We start from the raw sequence: 18,264 nt of genomic DNA, 5'->3' as shown, positions 1-18,264 counted from the left end.
AATAGTTTGCTTGACTGCGTAGTAATCGAACATAACCTTACTGAGCTTTGAAACATACTAACGAACTTTCTGAGTATTGATGCTTAACGTATTTGACATATTTTTACTGCATCACACTTTTTTGAGTGCATTGGTTATTACTTTTTATGTTTGACTTTCATTTCATTACACCTTCTTTACCCTTCTGAATGTTATTGTTATTGTTTTTTACATCAGTCATGACTGTTTCAACATTTCTTTTTCTGATGTGTACTCCTCCCTTATGTAATACCCCAACAGGGGCCTTTAAAAGGTCAATGCAGTGCAATGCAGTGCAGTGCAATGCAATGCATCGTCATCTGACGATGATGATGATGATGATCAAGTTCTGTCTTTGGTCTGATCAAGATGATTAGACCGAAGAGGATATATAGAATTTGCTGGAGTGGAAGTCGCCTATACGCGCCTATTGGCGACATTGAAGCCGCGCTGATTGCGCGGCGGCCATCTTGTCAGTGGCAAAAAGGATAATAATAATAATATTTGGGGTTTTACGTGCCAAAACCACTTTCTGATTATGAGGCACGCCGTAGTGGAGGACTCCGGAAATTTTGACCACCTGGGGTTCTTTAACGTGCACCTAAATCTAAGCACACGGGTGTTTTCGCATTTCGCCCCCATCGAAATGCGGCTGCCGTGGCCGGGATTCGATCCCGCGACCTCGTGCTCAGCAGACCAACACCATAGCCACTGAGCAACCACGGCGGGTTGGCAAAAAGGAGCCAAGCGCAGCCGCATTCATACTTCTTCGCGCTGCCGGTGAAGCTGCTCGCGTTTACAAAGCAATGAAAACACGCAGTTCTGGCCGTAAACGTTTATTTTACATCTGTCAGCTGTCAATTGGCATGTAGAAAGCAATTCACCTGCACGAATATTAAGGAGAGAAGCTTAATTAAAGTGCATAAACATGGTGATAGGTACCCTACTGGTGATTGAAGATAATCACCCTTGGCAGAAGTGGCCTCACTTTATTCTTGATCAGTTCTCGGTTTCGTTCCTTCATCATGTGGTGTATCCTCACTTTTATGTATTCTTCTGCTAGTTTTCTGCACAAATTGTAAATGTGATTATCAAGCAGATCAAAGTCAAGGATGTGCTGCTCCAATTTCTGGAACCACTTTTTCTCTAAGGAAGCACCCAGGACTTCCAAGATGAGATGCTTTGCCCTTGACTTCACCGTTGCAATGGTATCACATTCAGCCTGTAGCCGTCGCAGTGCCTTTTCAGCTGCTTCACACAGGCCAATGACATCTTGTGACAGTGAAATAAGTCCACCTCGGCTCTTTTGCTTACCGTAATTATTCAAATCAAGGCCGATAGTGTTTTTTCAAATAATTCGATTCCAAACTCTAGGGTCGGCTTAGATTCGAGGATTTTAAAAAACGCACCAGTTTTTTATTGAAACTGCTAATTAAGGTGCATAGCTAGCGCCATCTAGAAAAGTCGGTATCGTAGCCGCTATTAGCCGTGCCAGTAGTCAACTGTACACAAGCGAAGTCGCCATTTTGACCTGTGTCGTGGTGTTAGGTTGTTAGGCATGGTGTTATGGCACCAAGCAGGAGATGCCACTACAGTGCCACTTTCAAGCGAAAAGTTGTGACAGCCGCAGAGGCATCGTCGAACCTTCAATCCGGGCAGGACTTCGGCGTCGACGAGAAAAACATCCATCGTGGGAGGGGACAACGACAGCAGCTTCTTGCATGCGCTGCAACGAGGATGGCATTTAGCGTACCAAAGAAAGGCAGTCACCACAAAGTGGAGACAGTTTTGGCCGACTTTGTTCGGACGCAGAGAGCAGCTGCCCTTCCAGTGACAACAGAAGTGCTCCAAGCGAAAGCTAGGGAACTTTCAAGGGAGTGAGGCCTAATGCCAAAGGATTTCAAAGCCGGTTGGGGCTGGCTTCAGAAATTCATGAAGCGCTTCGGCTTCAGCCTCCGACGTCGCACTTCAATCACCCAGAAGCTGCCAAGCGATTTCGAAGAAAAGCTGATAGCTTTTCAGCGCTACGTGCTGCGAAAGAGAGAAGTGGTAGGCTACAACTTTGGACAAATCGGCAACGCCGACCAGACAGCTGTGTATTTTGATATGCCAGTGGCGAACACCGTGAATGAAAAGGGTGCCAAGGAGGTGAAGGTGCGCTCTGTGGGCTACAAGAAGCAGCACGCAACTGTGATGCTGTGCTGCACAGCTGATGGGCATAAACTCCCTCCTTATATGATATTTAAAAGGAAGACACTGCCTGCCCGAGAAACTTTCCCAAGAAATGTCATTGTGCGAGCAAATGAGAATGGGTGGATGAAAGGTGCGATGGTGAAAGAGTGGGTTAAGATGGTGTGGCGACGGCATCCAGGAGCCCTTTTGACAAAGAACTCGCTCCTTGTCGTCGACTCTTACCGTGGGCACTTGACCGACAATGTGAAGGCTGCGCTCGCCTAAGCGAACACGGACCTCGCTGTCATACCGAGCGGCATGACGGGCCAGTTGCGGCCACTTGATGTCTGCATCAATAAACCTTTCAAGGATCGTCTGCGGAAATATTACACGGACTGGTTAACTGATGAAGACCACATGCTAACGGCAACAGGCCGCAATAAACGTGCATCACTATCGCAGCTGGCGAGCTGGGTAGCTGCAGCGTGGGACGACATCCCAGGTACTTTGATCATGCGCTCCTTTAAAAAGTGCAGCATATCTAATGCACTTGACGGCACCGAAGATAGTGCACTGTTTGAAGGTGACAGTGACAAGGAACACAGCAACGAGTCTAGCAGCAACGACGACGTTGAATGAGCTCTGCACGTTCAGATTCAATACATGCTGTTTGCATTTTGAACGCTGTCCTTGCTTTTTTTGTTCAGCCTACATTCGAGGTAATATATATGTATTTTTTTGGCTTTAGGGGGTCAGCTTAGCATCAGGGTCGTCCTAGATTCGAGTAAATATGGTAATTAAAGGTGTCAGCTCATCTGAATGCAGGGCAGTGATGCACTGCTCACATGTCGTACGAACTTTCCAAACAGTGAAGCCTGTTATGTATGGTACCACAGCATCGACAAATGCAGAAAGGCTTTCGGGTCAGTCAGTGCGATGCGTATAATTGTGGTCATCGAGCTGTAGGATTGGTGACCTGCACATGTCAGTGAGCGTGATTTTTGCATCTACCATGGCTACTGTAGTGGTTGCATGCAAGATAGAGACCATATCTTGGGAGCAGTTTCCAGAGCTGGAAGACGTTACTTCCGTCTGAACCAACAGACACTTGTATGCAGCCATAAATTGCGCGGCTGTTGGATTGGTGTTATGTCCACCTCGTCCACGTATGCATCCAAAGAAGTTCTCGGCGTGATCTTGACTGAGTTTGTGCACCAGCGAGTACTTCAGCTGATCCTTGCCAACAAGCTCGTCGAACATTCTTTCGGTGCTTGCCATGCATATCAAAAAGCCAACGAACCCAGTTTTTTTTTTTTTTCAGACCTTCTGTAATTGCACGCCCTGCAGCATCTCTCAGCCCGTTTATGTATCCTCGGTTCTCAGAAAAAAACGGCTTCCAGCAGGCTTCATTCTGGTTCCGAAGCGGTGCTTTATATGACCTTGCTAATAAGTTCCTGGAGTCGAAGATGTCGAACAAGTGATCAAAAGTTCTAATGAGCTTCGATGTTACGCTGGCACCCTTGAATTGTGCCAGCTTGAGCACCTGTTCATAGAAGTCCAAAGCATCGGCAACTGAGGCACTCAATGCTTGTACAGCATATCGCATCTTTTTGCTTTTCCCACTGGACGTGGATCTTCGTAAGCTTGTTGCCAAGCCGCAACCCTTCTCCAAGTTGCAGTGCCTCCAATGCCACTACAGAAGACCGTTTCACATGCCTTCCTTCCATGTCAATGAGGTGACTTACGGTTGCCGGCGAGTTACGGATGAGCTTAATCGTATGGCAGGCATCCAAGATAACGTAAACATTTTTAGTCCTATCAGTTGGGTTTGCAAAACTTGTGACAAACTGATGAGTGTCTGGTCAAAGCTGAGCACCTAAACACTTAGCCATTGTGAAGTTCGACGACGCACCGTCAAATGTAAGAGAGACAACTTCAGCCTGCACTGATGCAAGTTTCTCAATACACTGCTTGGTCAGCTTCGCTCTCTGCGCCAGTGAGTGCGTCAATTAAAAAATATGCCACTGGCATCTTGATTCTAATGTTTATGCCAACAATCATGAAGACACACACATTTTTGGCTTTAGGAAGACTCATCATCTAGCCCCGTTTCAAAGTCTACATACCCAACTATCTTGTCTCCAACATGTTCTACATGTTTTCTTATGGCCATGTCATCCATGACCAGAGTGCAGTAAAATGGTTCACGCCGTGCTTGCGCAAACTTTTCGAGAAAAGAAAATGCTCCAGCCGTGAAACCAGGAGCTCCGTCGATTGATCGATACCAATCCCAAAGTGTATGCTGTGACGGAAGGGCACCGTTGAATTTGGATCGGACGTACTAATAGGTGGCTGGAGAATAAAAATGTTATGTCAGTGCGAACACACGGAGCTCAGGTGGGTACTTGCCCTTCTGTTCATTGCCCGCTATGCAGAGAAGCTGCTGAATGAAAAAAAAAACTTGAAAAGGCGCATGTAAACATGTGCAAGCCTTCTTCTGAGAGAAGTTTTCGTTCCCTGATTTCTTTGATGACTTCTTGTGCTGTCTCATTTCTCTTCGCAAGCCTTCGCTTCGTTTGCTGCAAAGTCTTAATTTTTTTCTTCAGTTGTGTTATCTCTTCTTCAGAGGCACTGACTTTTCTGTACCATTGTTTGGTCGGCGAAGACACAGGTGGGTCTTCAACTTCAGGCACTTCGCTCAGATGGGCAGTGCCACTGGCTGGGCACTCTTGGTGCTTGCGTTCTGGATGCTTCCTCTTTACCTGAAATGGGCACCATATATTTTTGTTAACTTTCAAGTTAGATAATACATTGGCTAATAAACCAAACATAGTTTATTGGCTATACCACAAACTTATTGCTGGGACGTCTGAGCACCTAAAGCTTTCTCCTGATGAAGCAACTTCCTGTGTGAGGGAGCTGTCGTACGCGAGCAGCGGGGGCACAGTACTGACTGTTTTCATTTTTGAAGGTGGAGAGGGCATTAATTGTATCTTTATATCCAGCTTGACTGTTATCACGCAGTCACGAACACTTCTTTTCAATGAAACGAAGCTGAAAAACAGTGCCCACAACACACCTTTTTCCACGAACACAATCGTGCAGCATCATATTGAAAAAGAAAAAAAAAAATGAACGAGAACACTGTCGACATTGAGACATTTTGTTTCCTTTACTTCAATGTACCTATCCGACAAGGGCCTTTGTCGACTCTCGATTTCGGTGCCATATTGATACCACGAATGCATATCATGTGAGGCAAATCATTTTTCCCAGTGCGTGTCTTGGTATGGCATTCTGCAGTAATACTCACAGGCGTCTGTACACGCTGCGGAAACGCAGAAAGCACGGAAGGCACACTTCCCGCCCGCAGTCTGGTTGTTTGCCCGGTGCAGTCAAAGCACTCTGGCAAGAAGTGCACGGAGCTCAGGCAATCTCCATCTTTAGCATGCCACCTTTCATGGCGAACAGCCCACTCCCACAGACTCTGCCATTCGGAATCTTTTGGAAACCTGTCGAAAATTTCAGGACTCTTATTTGTTGCACATTCATGGCCATCAGTTAGCGCCCCTCAGTAATGCGCTCGTAATGGCTCAAGCCTGAACCGAGACGTTTTCGCGTACTTACAGGTGGAATGTGAGGCCGCAGCCCTTCTTCAGCGTGTTTGTACATTCGTAGGTGACACAAGAGGCAACCATTATAAAACCGATGGTGTTTACATGCCTATAGCGTCAAGTTGCACGCCAAAACAATGCACGAAAGCACCAGCGCGAGCCGGCTTCTAGCGCGCTTTCTGCCACTGACAAGATGGAAGCGTCCGGCTTCACTTGACGAGCGCCCCCTCCACTCCAGCAAATCCTATATTTCCTCCTTGAGCTAGACTAGTACTACATTACTTTTCTTAAATGCCAGATAGGTCATTCTCCCCAAAGCAAAAGCTAAGCCAGAAAAGATTGCTCCTTATAATGCAATTATTTTTTACAATATCATTTTGAGCATACCTACTAATCTGTTATCAATTAAAGGGGAAAAAAAAGGTTGCATTGCATACAAAAATAATCAAGAGCTGAGCTTGGCATCTTTTGGTTACGTTTCATGGTTTCTTTTGGTAACAATGCAAACAGCCGACATATGTGAAGATACAATAAAATCATTATAATGCCAGACTGATGTTTACTGCAGTTATGGGAAGAAATTTGAAAGAAAGTTAGACGCTGATTTTAGTCTCTTGATAATACAAAGTGATAATAGAAACTGGTTTAGCGTTTTTCTTTAGGGTCTCTTCATAAACAGCTAAGCGTTTCCTCTTTCTCTCTCAATACAGGCTGGTTTGCAGGCCTCTCTTCCTTGTTTCTCTCTGTTCCGGCTCCAAAGCTGCTTCTTCTGGCAGGTGACGACGCACCTTTGAATATTCTGTTGTGGCACATTACCTGTTTTTTGTTGCTTTGAATGTTACTGTTTTTGACGATGCCAAATTGCAGGGGTGGACCGACTAGACAAGGACCTCACCATTGGTCAGATGCAAGGTGGGCCTTTCTTTTTACTGCCAGTCAAATGCTCCTCAATGAAATGACCTTTATAACGAAGGATTCCATATGTCCTGGCCGGATTCGTGTCTTTTGTATACATTGTGAATGCCTCTGTAGCAAAAAGCACAACAAGCTGGCCTTACAACAAAAATAGGCACCCCCAAAAGCTTATTTGTTGTTTTACAGTGAATGCGCATCATGGTGTCACCACAACTCTCCTACTCTCCTACTACTGAGCTGTTGTGCAAGGAGTGCCAGTTAACTACAAGACAGACAATGTGGGCGGCTCTGGACTCTGCAACTGCATTGCCCTATCCACTACCCTTGACATAAAAAAAAACAAGTAAAGTCCAGTGGGTCAAATAAGTGAACAGTGTCCCAAATAGCACTATACTAGTGGGCAACTTCCTGTGTCAATGAAGGGAAAGCTTTGGAGGCAAAGCGCATGTTAGTAAGAGTCCCACATTCTCATCGGTATTTTAATCTGGGTAAAAGAAAACTTGAGCGTCTTATTTGCAACGGCAAAATACACCATTGAGTGTTAAATTTGGCTTTTATTTTCCTGCTCTTCTCTTCCACACATAAGCAAACGTGAAATGGTCACGCGTAGAAGCTATGCTGATTCAGTGTTTGTTCCAAGAAATCAAAAGTGCTGTACAGCTGTGCTTGGCACAGTGATGCATGTGCAGATGCCCAGCCTCCGCAGCTTTCCCTTCGTTGCCACAGCAAGTTGTTCGAGAGTATAGCATGTTGTGAACTCTGATGCCATAACGTCTGCTGCAGTCACACGTTCCATCTGATGAGGTGCGCAGAAAAAAATCAACAGCTCCTTTCAATAGGTTTTTCTTGAATTCACATTAAATAACTCTTTTGCTGAACATGCTTAGCCTGCATTGTTGCAGGTGGTATAGTGATATATTTACAACAGAGTGAGCTCTATACCAAAAGATTTTGGAGGTCACAGGTACTTCATCATAGAGACATCTGATTATTAGTATTCCCCTGCACATGCTGGTTATGCTGTCCTAGATAAAGGCTTGTGTAAAATGATTCTAGAAGCAAATGCAGACTACAGCAATGGTCATCTATGGTTCTACTGTACTTTAAAAATTCAAATTGGATCATTGTGGCCAGTGCCTGGTATTGCATTCACTTTGGAGGTGCCACTATTCACACAGTGGTTAGAGCTGCCCTAAAATAACAAGACACTGTTGAATTCCCTCTGGGTTCTTTTGGCAGCCACAAAAAAATTTCAGTTCTTTTGGCATGGCCATGCAGCCTGAACAGCATGAATTTGGAACATGTATTAGGCATTAGTTGAGCATGCATGCTTGCTTTGTAATGCTAGGTTTCAGGCTGCCTGCCCACATTGTGACATAAATATTATTGCACAGCATCTGTGGTTTATAATTTTTCGATGGCAGTTGTATGCGACAGACACACTAACTGCCTGTGATTTTTTTTCCCACTTTGCTGTAACCCATCCCAATTTCTGCTCTATTCCACAAAACAGGCAAATTTCAAATGCAAGTACTTCCTCAGTGTGGGCACGCTGTCCATGAAGATGTTCCAGGAAAGGCAAGCAAAGCTTCCTTCATTTCCCAATGAGTAGTGTGCTATGTTCTGATGTATTGATAACTTTTAATTTGAACTAGAAGCTCTGCAGTATTGTTGATAATTGTCACTTTTGCTTTCTTTGTTTCCAGGTAGCTGAGGCTGTGGCAACATTTCTTGTGCGCAACAAGTTTGCCGAGCCTACGGCGAATTTTCAACAGTAAGTTATAGCACCCTTTTTCTTAATGGGTCCCAAGTGGGGAAAAATACAAAAAGCACAATAAAGATAAAGGCACTTTCATTTAATCTATGTTTTGGTTCAGAGAAAGTCAAACCCCAGTTTAATGAAAACAGATATAATGAATTTGGATATAATGAAGCAAATCTGTTTTTTTGCCATTGTCAGCATGTAAAGAGTATATTCTTGTAATGAATATAATAAAAAAAGCTAGTATTTTCATGTTGGATGCTGCTTCATTGTAATAAGATCAGCTGTACAAATCTATCATGACCAGTTACAACATTGAAATGGTTTAGTCCAATGCCCTTGACGTTTAGCCTTCCAGGTAGGTTGTTGGGTGGAAGCTACTGCACAGTTCTCAGCAACTTGTCAATATGGTAAACTTTATCAGGGAGAAGATGGCATGATCACCACAAAGTCCATGTTGGGGCCAGAAAGGAACAGACTTATCTTGCATAGTATCATGCATAGAAACTGATAATGTAACAAATAAATAAAAGAATGAAGTCTATCAATGTTTGTGACAACAAGGAAAGTCCTAAATTATGTGGATATGTTGCTCACTGGCATTCATCATGACAGCTGAAGCCAAGGCTGCATCACTGACTTTGGCTTGAGCTGCTCATTACAGCCCAGCACGCCATCAGCGTCTTACTATTGCTGCAGTTGACGTCTTCTACTGTGGTAGAAATTCTGGAGTTTCATGCAGTAATTACAAGAGGGAACTCTGCCGCTAGTGTATACAGGAGCTGCAGTTGGGCGGTTCAGCCAGCATGGGAATTATGGGTAGTACACGGATTTGCCTAAACTTCGTTCTTCTGGCGGCTTCGTGACTTTGTAAGCTTATAATTTTCAACAAAGTGCTGTGTGATAAATAATTAAACAAACATTATTAAAATTGTTTGACGGAAGGATTTGAACATAGGACCTCTAGCACAGATTCCCAATATTGAAACCTTTACGCCATGGCCGCATGCACCGACAAGCGCCATAGAATGCCCTTATGAATTTCTCGCAGGCTAGTCAGTGCATTGAGACGTTTGGTGTGCTTCGATCTGGCCAGCTCTGCAGGCTGCACTGCTGCAATTAGTAGTGATTGTGTGTGTTTGTAGAGTCTTCTGCACTTAGAAGGGTATTGATGGCTCTGAAATTTAGAACAATGAAGGCAGATAAAGTGTAATAAATGAAGTTTCAAGAAAGTCTGAAGCCATAAGCACGAAGATCAGACAAATACATCTACTTCCCACCATTCTCAACGAGTGCAGCGCCACAGTTTCCTCTAGTAATTATTGCAGGGCACGTAAAACCCCAGAATTTCATTTAAATATTGTAGGAAACTCTCTGGCAGAAATAAGCATTATAGTTGCTGAGGTGTTCTTGGCATCTGTTTGGACTCGACCTCTCAGTTTGTCTTGCAAGTGTTATCAAGCTGTTGGATAGGTGCATTCCAGAGAAAAGGCGATTGTTGAGTACAAGCGCAGAGGTGTGCAAGAAACTAGCTAGAATGAAATTTCAGGATAACTTGCCAAATGGTAATATGAAATACAATCCTACCAGCTATGTGTAGCCCTTGTCAAGTTCTTTCAATTACTCCTTTTTTCAATGTATAATTGGAACTCTGTTCACTCCCTTCAGCAGTTTTGCAGCTCTTAACAATTCTTTCATACTGGTTTGTTCTTGCTATCAGTATTTCTGCATTACAGCATTATAATGTAGAATCATAACAGTATTATATCTAAGTGCCTAACATTATATACCTTTTTTTCCCCACACTGTTGCTGTTTCAGTTTTTGTAATCTACTCTAGGTTGGGTTAAGCTTGGCCTGCAGTATAAATGAATAATTTAGTTAGTTTCATTTGCATTAGTGCATTTGTTTACTTATACTGTGTTGTTTTAAACTGATAATTATTATTATCTTTTTGGTTCAGGTTCAAGCATGTTCAAAAGATATCAGTTAGGGTTCAGTTCCAACAGTGTAGAAGAACTCGCTGTGCGAGTTGATGCATGACTATGTTAGGAAGAGTTGCGCATACAAAAGGACGAATTTCCCGCTCTTTTTGTCCACTTTGTTTTTTCCTGTATTTGTCCTTTTGTGTGTGCAACTCTTCCTAACATGGTCAGTTCCAGACAAAATTTTATTCTGAGTGAGGTTTTAAGTTAACATACTGTTTTAGTTTAGTGTGAAAGATTACTCAATGCAATAATGGTCATATGAAAAGAAAAGTCTCTTCTCCAAGTTACTTCAAATGGTGTGCTCTTGTGGTTGTCAGTATCACGAACAGTAATAAAAATAACAAAACATGCGGTTGTATTTTCATTTAAGCCTAGTAGTTTGTATAGTGCTACTATATTAATTGTAAGCACAGCATTATTCAATGAAGTTTGCAATTTTGTCCTCTCTTTCAAGTGACAGTGGCTCAAAATTTAATGTTCTCTCTTTCAGGACATTTCCAGCGTGCTAGATTTGACCCAAGTTGTATTGTCTTATGCACTACTGCACAAATAAAATGTTGCGTTATGTTGTAAACATTGATTGTGTATTTAGTAGCACTTAAAGCATTTTTTAGATAAAATTTTGTGCATGCTTTAAGCATAGTTGTTTACGATAGAACATGGGGGTTGCAAGTTTTCCGATCATGCTGCAGCTGAAAGCTTCTAGGAAATTTATTTACGTTGCAGTAGGCATGTTTCTTGTACTACTTTTACAAGCTTTTAAAGGTATACAAGAATTGACTTTTCTAGCAAGGTGATGTATTGCAGCTGTATGTCATCATTTAAGTATTTGTGGCCAATGAGGAAAAAGGAATCACAGTGCAGTCACTGGTTAGTGTACTTCCATTTCTTCAATGGCGCAGACCTGGAGAGCTGCTTCACCTTTACCAGACGATTGTGTGCATGTGTTAGTTGCAAGAGAGAAATCTGGGAACTGCGCCCAGGTACTGCGGAGGATCAAATGCTTTGCTTTGTTTGTCCCTAGCCAATGGCAATGTGAACTATGCGAGAACAAATGCTTAAGTTCTGTTCAAATAGGATCATATCAGCCAATACAGACTCCATAATGGGGAAGCATACAAAGCAAACATTTTCACCCAAACAATGTACCATTGGTGTGTGGCCACTAATACGGCATCTACATAAGCCCCACCGTGCTCGTTTTCTCCCATCTACATAAGCCCCACCGTGCTCTTCACGCCGGGTCGCTTCGCTTCCCTTGGCAGGAACCCTATGCATCAGGCCTGCTGGTGAAGCATAGGAAACAACTGTAACAATGTGTCATTAGTCATTGGTCTGCAACCACTAAAGTGGCATCTACCTAAACCATCACCCCCCACGCTTTGCACCGGGTCACTTCGCTCTGCTTGGCAGGAACCTTCCGTTTCAGCCGTGGTGGCGAAGCATAGGTAAAAGTGAAAGGGAGAAATGATATAACAATGCAGATGAAAGAAAAAGCAGGGGAAAGAAATTCACCGATGACTACGATACTCCCGAATGCAAAATTTGAGCGTAGCTGTATACATGTTTTAATTCTGCGATATATTGGCTGGTGCGGACAATCTGTCTTACACGGTGTGTTGAAAACTGAGCGAAGTGTGGCACGACTGCCTCGCTAATCTGGAGATTGTGAGAAGAGGCACGTGGGTGACACGTGGATGCAATTCATAGCAGCCGTCGTGGACAGACCTCCCAGATGACATGCGGTACTCTGGTGCCATCTCGTAGCCGTTGTCGCTGCACTGTGCTTTTCTTCTCGTGCTTTCGGCGTACCGTCCTTCGACTTCCTCCTCACATCTTTCATCCCCCACTGCACTTCACGTTCGCTCATTCATCCTTTGCTGTGCTCATTCGCTATGTTACACCGACGCTTGCCACAAGAAGTGGCGCCTAAGAGCTGCACACTAAGAGCATTTTAGCACGCATTCGAACAACTGACCTCCAAATCATGAGCCGATGCTATAACCACTATGCGACGAAAGACGGAACAGAAGAAGAGCTTATTCTGTAGTGCAGTCAAACCCACTTATAATGATACTGGTTTTAACGATATATCGGTTATAAGAATGAAAAGCTGCTGCTCCGTCAACTTTTGTATGCTTTCTGTGGGGAAATAACCGGCTTACTATAATGTCTCCATGCCGCATTATCAGTTACAACGATGAGGTCTGGCTGCTAGGTGTCCATGCCGAAAGGTAATGGAATGTGAAATCCTTGAAAAGAAGAAAGAAAAAGTGAAATGCGAGTCGCTGCATGGTCGCCCGCTGCCCCAACTGCCGCCATGCACATCTCTCCTTGAGAGATGCATTCCAGCCTTGTGCGCATCTCTCCCGTCGCCCTTCCACCCTCCGAACACGAATGGGCTGCTCTCATAGCTCTCTGCCACACCACCCTCCGAAACACGAATGGACCGTGCCAACTGTGCTGACAACGTTGCTGGCGCTGCATGGCGCTGCTCCCAGATAGCTCGTTGGGCGCATTCTGCGCAATTCTGCTAATTGATTATGTCGCTCATGTTTGTTTTTGTTGCATCAACTTTGTTGTACCGAAGTCATTCCTGGCCGCATTGTTTCTCAGCCTCGTTTGACTTGCTGCCAAAATGGAAGATGGCTGATCCACCCACTGATAATTGGCAATGCGCAACATTGCCGGTAAGAAGAACGTGCATTGCTATAGATTGGAGACGAAGTGTTTCTAACCAATGAGACGATAGTCCTGGACATGCTTGCATCGTATAGCGACAGTGACGGCCACGATGGCAGCGCTGACACTGTAGGGCAGGCTGCCTCAACTTTGTCCCCGTGAGAGGTCCTGTAGATGATTCAGTCCCTCAAGGGCTTGTTTTCGTGAGGGACCTTCCGCTTTACTACGTGGAGAACCTGGATGCCTTGGAGAATGATGTCGGCAAGCTTCGTGTAAAGCAAGCAATGCTAACGGTCATGCAGTTTTCTCATGCAAGCGAGTGGGAAGTTAGTGGTGAGATGCCTGTGGCAATCACATTGCAGTGTTTTTTCTGGATTTCTCAAGCTGAGATGCTGCTGAGGCAACCTTCCCGCATTATTTAAAAGGTGCCTTTTGGGGCCACCAAAGTGGTGCCTTGGCAGAGCTCCTATGTCACTTGCTGCCCGTGACCCCTCTTTGCAGTTATAGCAGTGCCATTCTTGAACGCCGACAGCCATGGCTTGTTAACAACATGCGATCGGAGCACACAGGAAGCAGAGTTAAACAGTTAGATGAGTCAATGCAATCAGAAGCCGGATGGAAAAAGGTGGAGAGGAGAACTGGCCTCCCCGCCATTATAGTTTTCTCAAACAGCTATGCCATCCCCCATTTTGATTTTTTTTCATGCAACCTGGTTATAACAATTATCTGTTATAACAATGGAATTTTCGTCGCAATTGAATATTGTTATAAGTGGGTTCGACTGTACTTATCTGCGGTTGCGTAGTGCAGCTCGGCTAGGGACAAATGGGCAAAATCATGTCGGTGCCTGTAGTACCTAGGCACAGTCCCCGCATTTTTCTCTTGCAAGTCACGCATGCGCACGCATGTCAGGAAAATGCGGCATATCTCCCTCGTGTCTGCACCATTGACAAAATGGAAACACACCATTGGTTGCATTCAAAACAACAGGTTTTGTTCAAATTGCACCCTCAGAGCATTGGCTCCTCTAGAGTAATGAAAGCAAATAGCACTCAGGAAAATCCGGCATATCTCCCTCATGTTTCAACAAGTTTAGGTCCACTGATTCGCCGTCACAACTAGTGACCGAAAACCATATCCGTACCTTAGAAGCACGAAAAACTGTGACACAACTAAAATTTCTTTTTACAATGTACGACAAGTCGCTTGAATTTAATGGACGAACATACATTCAACTTTACCTGTCACGTGTGTCTCGATGCCATCAAGCTCACAACTTGTTCCCTTTTTGTGCACGCACTAACCTGTTTAAAAATTCATTCTTTCCTCGTACTGTTGTTCAGTGGAATGATCTACCCTCAGGAAGTTTCTCTGCTGATAATTTTGAGCAGGCACTACTCATGTATTTAGCACGGTAATGTGGAATGTTGTTTTTTCCGTCTTTCTTCATGTTATTTTTACTATCGCCTATGCAAGTGCATTTTGTTTTGGTGTGAAGGTCAGCAGAAACTCCAACTTGTATTCTGATATAACATTGACTATCCAAGTGCATTTTTCTGATGATGTGAATATTGTCCTTTACAATACAAAAAGGAAGCAGCACTGTAGAAGCACTGCTGTGGAAGCACTGGATGAGTAATTGTGAAATAACGCACGTGTGTAAAGAAAAAAATGTCGCGTTTATTTACATTTATTTGTGCGCGCTTGTTGCTCGAAGCGTCTGCAAAAAGTTCAAATTAAGGTATTGAGCGATGCTGTAGCTCCTGCGAGAAAGAAAGATGCAGCGCATAGGCACTGTAGGAAGCTTACTTTCGTTATGATCGCACGCTATTTGCTGCCTTGGAAAACGTTTACAAACCTGGTGCTCTCTGTGCTTGCGAGTTGCAGGACGCCGAAATAACACTTGAGACTTTATATTATATTGCACACGTACTTCACCCTGCTGAGCTTCCTTTCCGAAGCATGGATGGGTGGAAGAAGCTTTCCAGGTCCTTGATTGTTAGGAAACCGTGCCTCAACACAAACGAAAGAGAACGGTCCATTCTGGCCTATGCACCTTCGCTTGCGGACAGCTTTCGTTGCACCATAGAGTTTCCTACAAGAATTAAAAACTCTATGCCTTGCACTACTCAGTTTGCACCAAGGCTCCGGTGGGGGCGCTGGTGACGAGTTTTTCCGCAGCACCGCCTGGGCAGAGTCTGAGGCATGGTCTGAGGTTTATGGGGCATAGAGTTACTATGCTATGGGGAGACTATATGGATATGGTGTCTAGACACCATAATATGGAGCATGTTTTATTAGAATGTGAAGACGTCTGCCCAGCGGTCGATTTAGGCGCCACTGGCCTCCTTGAAGCACTTGGGTTCTGTGAGAGCAGTGGAAAAGTAAACATGTCCTGCAATAGGCATTAGTAAGAGGCGATTAGAGGATTGGTGGAAGAAAAGTAGAGAAACGACAAAAAACGGAGACGTACAAAAACACAGTTCGAAATAGGCGATGAGAAAATTTGGGTGGGGTAGTTCATAGTGTTTTTTTTCTATTTTTTATAGTTTAACCTAGGTAGGACATTAAGCAGTATAATAGCAAGAGCTTAGTGGCGCAACCCACCGCCCCGTTTCAAACGGGACGCTCATAACATCCATCCACCCACTTCCTGTTGCCGAGGGCATAGAGTTTCTCACTATAACACCTAGAGGGTAATCTGGCGCCACCGTCTATGGGAGTTTCTTAAGGGGGCACCGTGCCGTCATGGGAATGACGGTATATAGCCCCGTTTACATGAATGCGACAGTGGCGCATCGCATTTCCAAGCGCATTTGGGAAAGGTGATGCGACGCCGTCTACATGTAGCGCCTTAACTCTCGCAAAAACGTAGCGCCACATGGTGTCGTATAAGTGAAGTGCAACCGACTTCCGGTGCAACTGGTTTCCGGTTGTGGGCCGAGTGCATGTTGGTGGTTGAGTGCCGAGAAATAGACAGTTTTAGTTTAGCGTACGCAACTTATAGCGTACGCTATACGCTATAGTGTAGCGGACGCGAAGCAGCGCACGTTTTTTGCAGCTTTAGCTGGCCAGCGAGATCTTCGGATCTCGGAGGCCATTAGTTGTCGTTGCGGCTACTTTCCGACTATAGCGATAGGTAGCGCTGACATCTAGAATGTTTCTTTCATTAGGCTTCGCCCATAGAGAAAGAAATTCTCTATGCTTCGCCTCGTTCGAAACGAGAAGCGATCTCGAAAACACCACAAGGTTATCCATAATACCCTGTCGTCGAAGCGGCGTGAGACTAAGCGAAAGCCGTTTACACATTCATTTGCTGCGAACGAAGTGCATTTTACAAAAGCAACGCCAAATTCATTTCGAAGCGGGCAGCCGGGACCGCCGCAATGTTGTTTGGCAATTCCTTCCCATCATGGTCGCCGGGATGCACGTGTTAGATACCTTCGGAAACTCCTCAACGCCCAGCCGGAGGGCACCGTCTATTATACCGACGCTGCCCACTATGCACTATGCACTATGCCCACCATCGAGGAACACATCGAAGCGCACAGAATGGCACAACTCGAGCGATTGAGTCTGACCCCTACAGGCAGGCATTTGCTCGCACGGCTGGGCTACCCACAGCATTCACCCTCTACGCGAGAGCATGTCCCAGTCCCATCAAACATCCGAACCTTACTCACCATAGCGCCCATACCGCGCAATATGCATCCAGAGCATCATAATGGTCGCCGGGATGCACGTGTTAGATACCTTCGGAAACTCCTCAACGCCCAGCCGGAGGGCACCGTCTATTATACCGACGCTGCCCACTATGCTCTTGCGACCAGAAACAAAGAAAGACAAGTGTCGGTGGTGGCGGACGATCAAGGTAATATCGTCACCTCGTGTAGCGTCCAAACCAAAGCTACGCTCACAGGGGAAACGTTGGCCATAGCACTCGCTTTCAACCACATCGTCGGTCACATGGAAAGATCCCCAAACCACGACCACATCATCATTACAGACTCACAAGACGCATGTCGAGCCTACCTCAGGGGTCATATTCCTCAGGAAGCCAATCGCGCTCTCACCAGCACACGTAAGCTCCCCGCCATTACAGATCCCTCAGTACCACGCATCAGGCTGATTTGGACACCTGCTCATGCCTCACTGTCGGGTAATGACAGCGCTCATGCGGCTGCCCGAGAGCTAACCTGCCGGGCACCTGGCAGTGAGGCGAGCAACCCATATCAAGCCTCCCAGAATTTGCCCAACACATACCGGGACACTCTAGACTTTTACAGACTAGGGCGCTTGCAATATCACCCTCCTCCCAAATCCTTCTCCCGGGATGAAGCCGTATCACTGAGACGGCTTCAAACCAACTCGTATCCGAACCTCCTCTTTCTCAACAAACTCTCGCCAACCTTATATCCCACCACCTGCCCAGGGTGCGGTGCAGCACCGACGACGTTCCACGTCACGATTGAGTGCCAAAAACCACCTAAGGATATCCCTCTTCTACAATCCCCCCAACCAACATATGCGCAGTGGGAGGCAATCCTCCGTCGCTCCGAGCCTCAGGTCTGGCTGGCCCTGATACGACGAGCACGAGCGGTGGCGACAGCCATTGGGGCCCTGGACTGAGGGCCCCAACCACGTAAATCCTTTCACTTTATAATAAAGTTTCTTCTCTCTCTCTTCCCATCATTCCTAATGCGACTGCGAGGCTCGCGTTGGCTGGTGTTGTAAGAGGCTTCGTCTAAAACGAGGATATGGCTACGCAGATAACGCGCTCTCAAAGTAAAATCTTCATGAAATGTTTCCATTCACGCATATTACATCTTTACTCACCCACGATGTATGACCAAGCGAAGAAAAGCAAGAACAGACGACGAACTGTTTCAAAGCGAGCGCGAACCTTGTCGTCTGTCCTCCAACTTTAGCGGCCCGCTGATACTTTTTGCGTAACATGTAGTCATACACATAATAAAAAGTTCTCATAGTTAAACAAAATATGTTTTCGCGTAATAATAAAGCTAAAACAGGTTTTCAAGTGCTGCTTTAGTAGGAAATGAATCATTGTGGCAGACGGAACGGTACTTGCCGGCCGGCGTTGGGCGTACCCGGTG

General features: G+C 45.2%; 1 protein-coding gene and 1 pseudogene across 1 annotated transcript in view; one reads left to right on the top strand and one right to left on the bottom strand.

Annotated features, from left to right (window-relative positions):
• The window catches only part of LOC139057202 (protein phosphatase methylesterase 1), a 34,253-nt gene extending 23,211 nt beyond the window's left edge, over positions 1-11,042 (top strand). Inside the window, exons 12-16 of the mRNA XM_070535041.1 lie at positions 6,515-6,580; positions 6,672-6,716; positions 8,233-8,297; positions 8,426-8,493; positions 10,959-11,042. Of these exons, the coding sequence (XP_070391142.1) occupies positions 6,515-6,580; positions 6,672-6,716; positions 8,233-8,297; positions 8,426-8,493; positions 10,959-10,977 (263 nt within the window). The 3' untranslated portion in view covers positions 10,978-11,042. The remainder of the gene's footprint in view (positions 1-6,514; positions 6,581-6,671; positions 6,717-8,232; positions 8,298-8,425; positions 8,494-10,958) is intronic.
• LOC139057203 (uncharacterized) lies at positions 291-17,786 on the bottom strand (annotated as a pseudogene).
• Between the last annotated feature and the right edge of the window lie 478 nt (positions 17,787-18,264).

The sequence above is a fragment of the Dermacentor albipictus genome, chromosome 3, assembly GCF_038994185.2.
Source record: "Dermacentor albipictus isolate Rhodes 1998 colony chromosome 3, USDA_Dalb.pri_finalv2, whole genome shotgun sequence".
Taxonomy (NCBI): Eukaryota; Metazoa; Arthropoda; class Arachnida; order Ixodida; family Ixodidae; genus Dermacentor; species Dermacentor albipictus.
The sequence above is the reverse complement of the archived record's forward strand: the minus strand, read 5'-3'. Positions and strand labels throughout refer to the sequence as shown.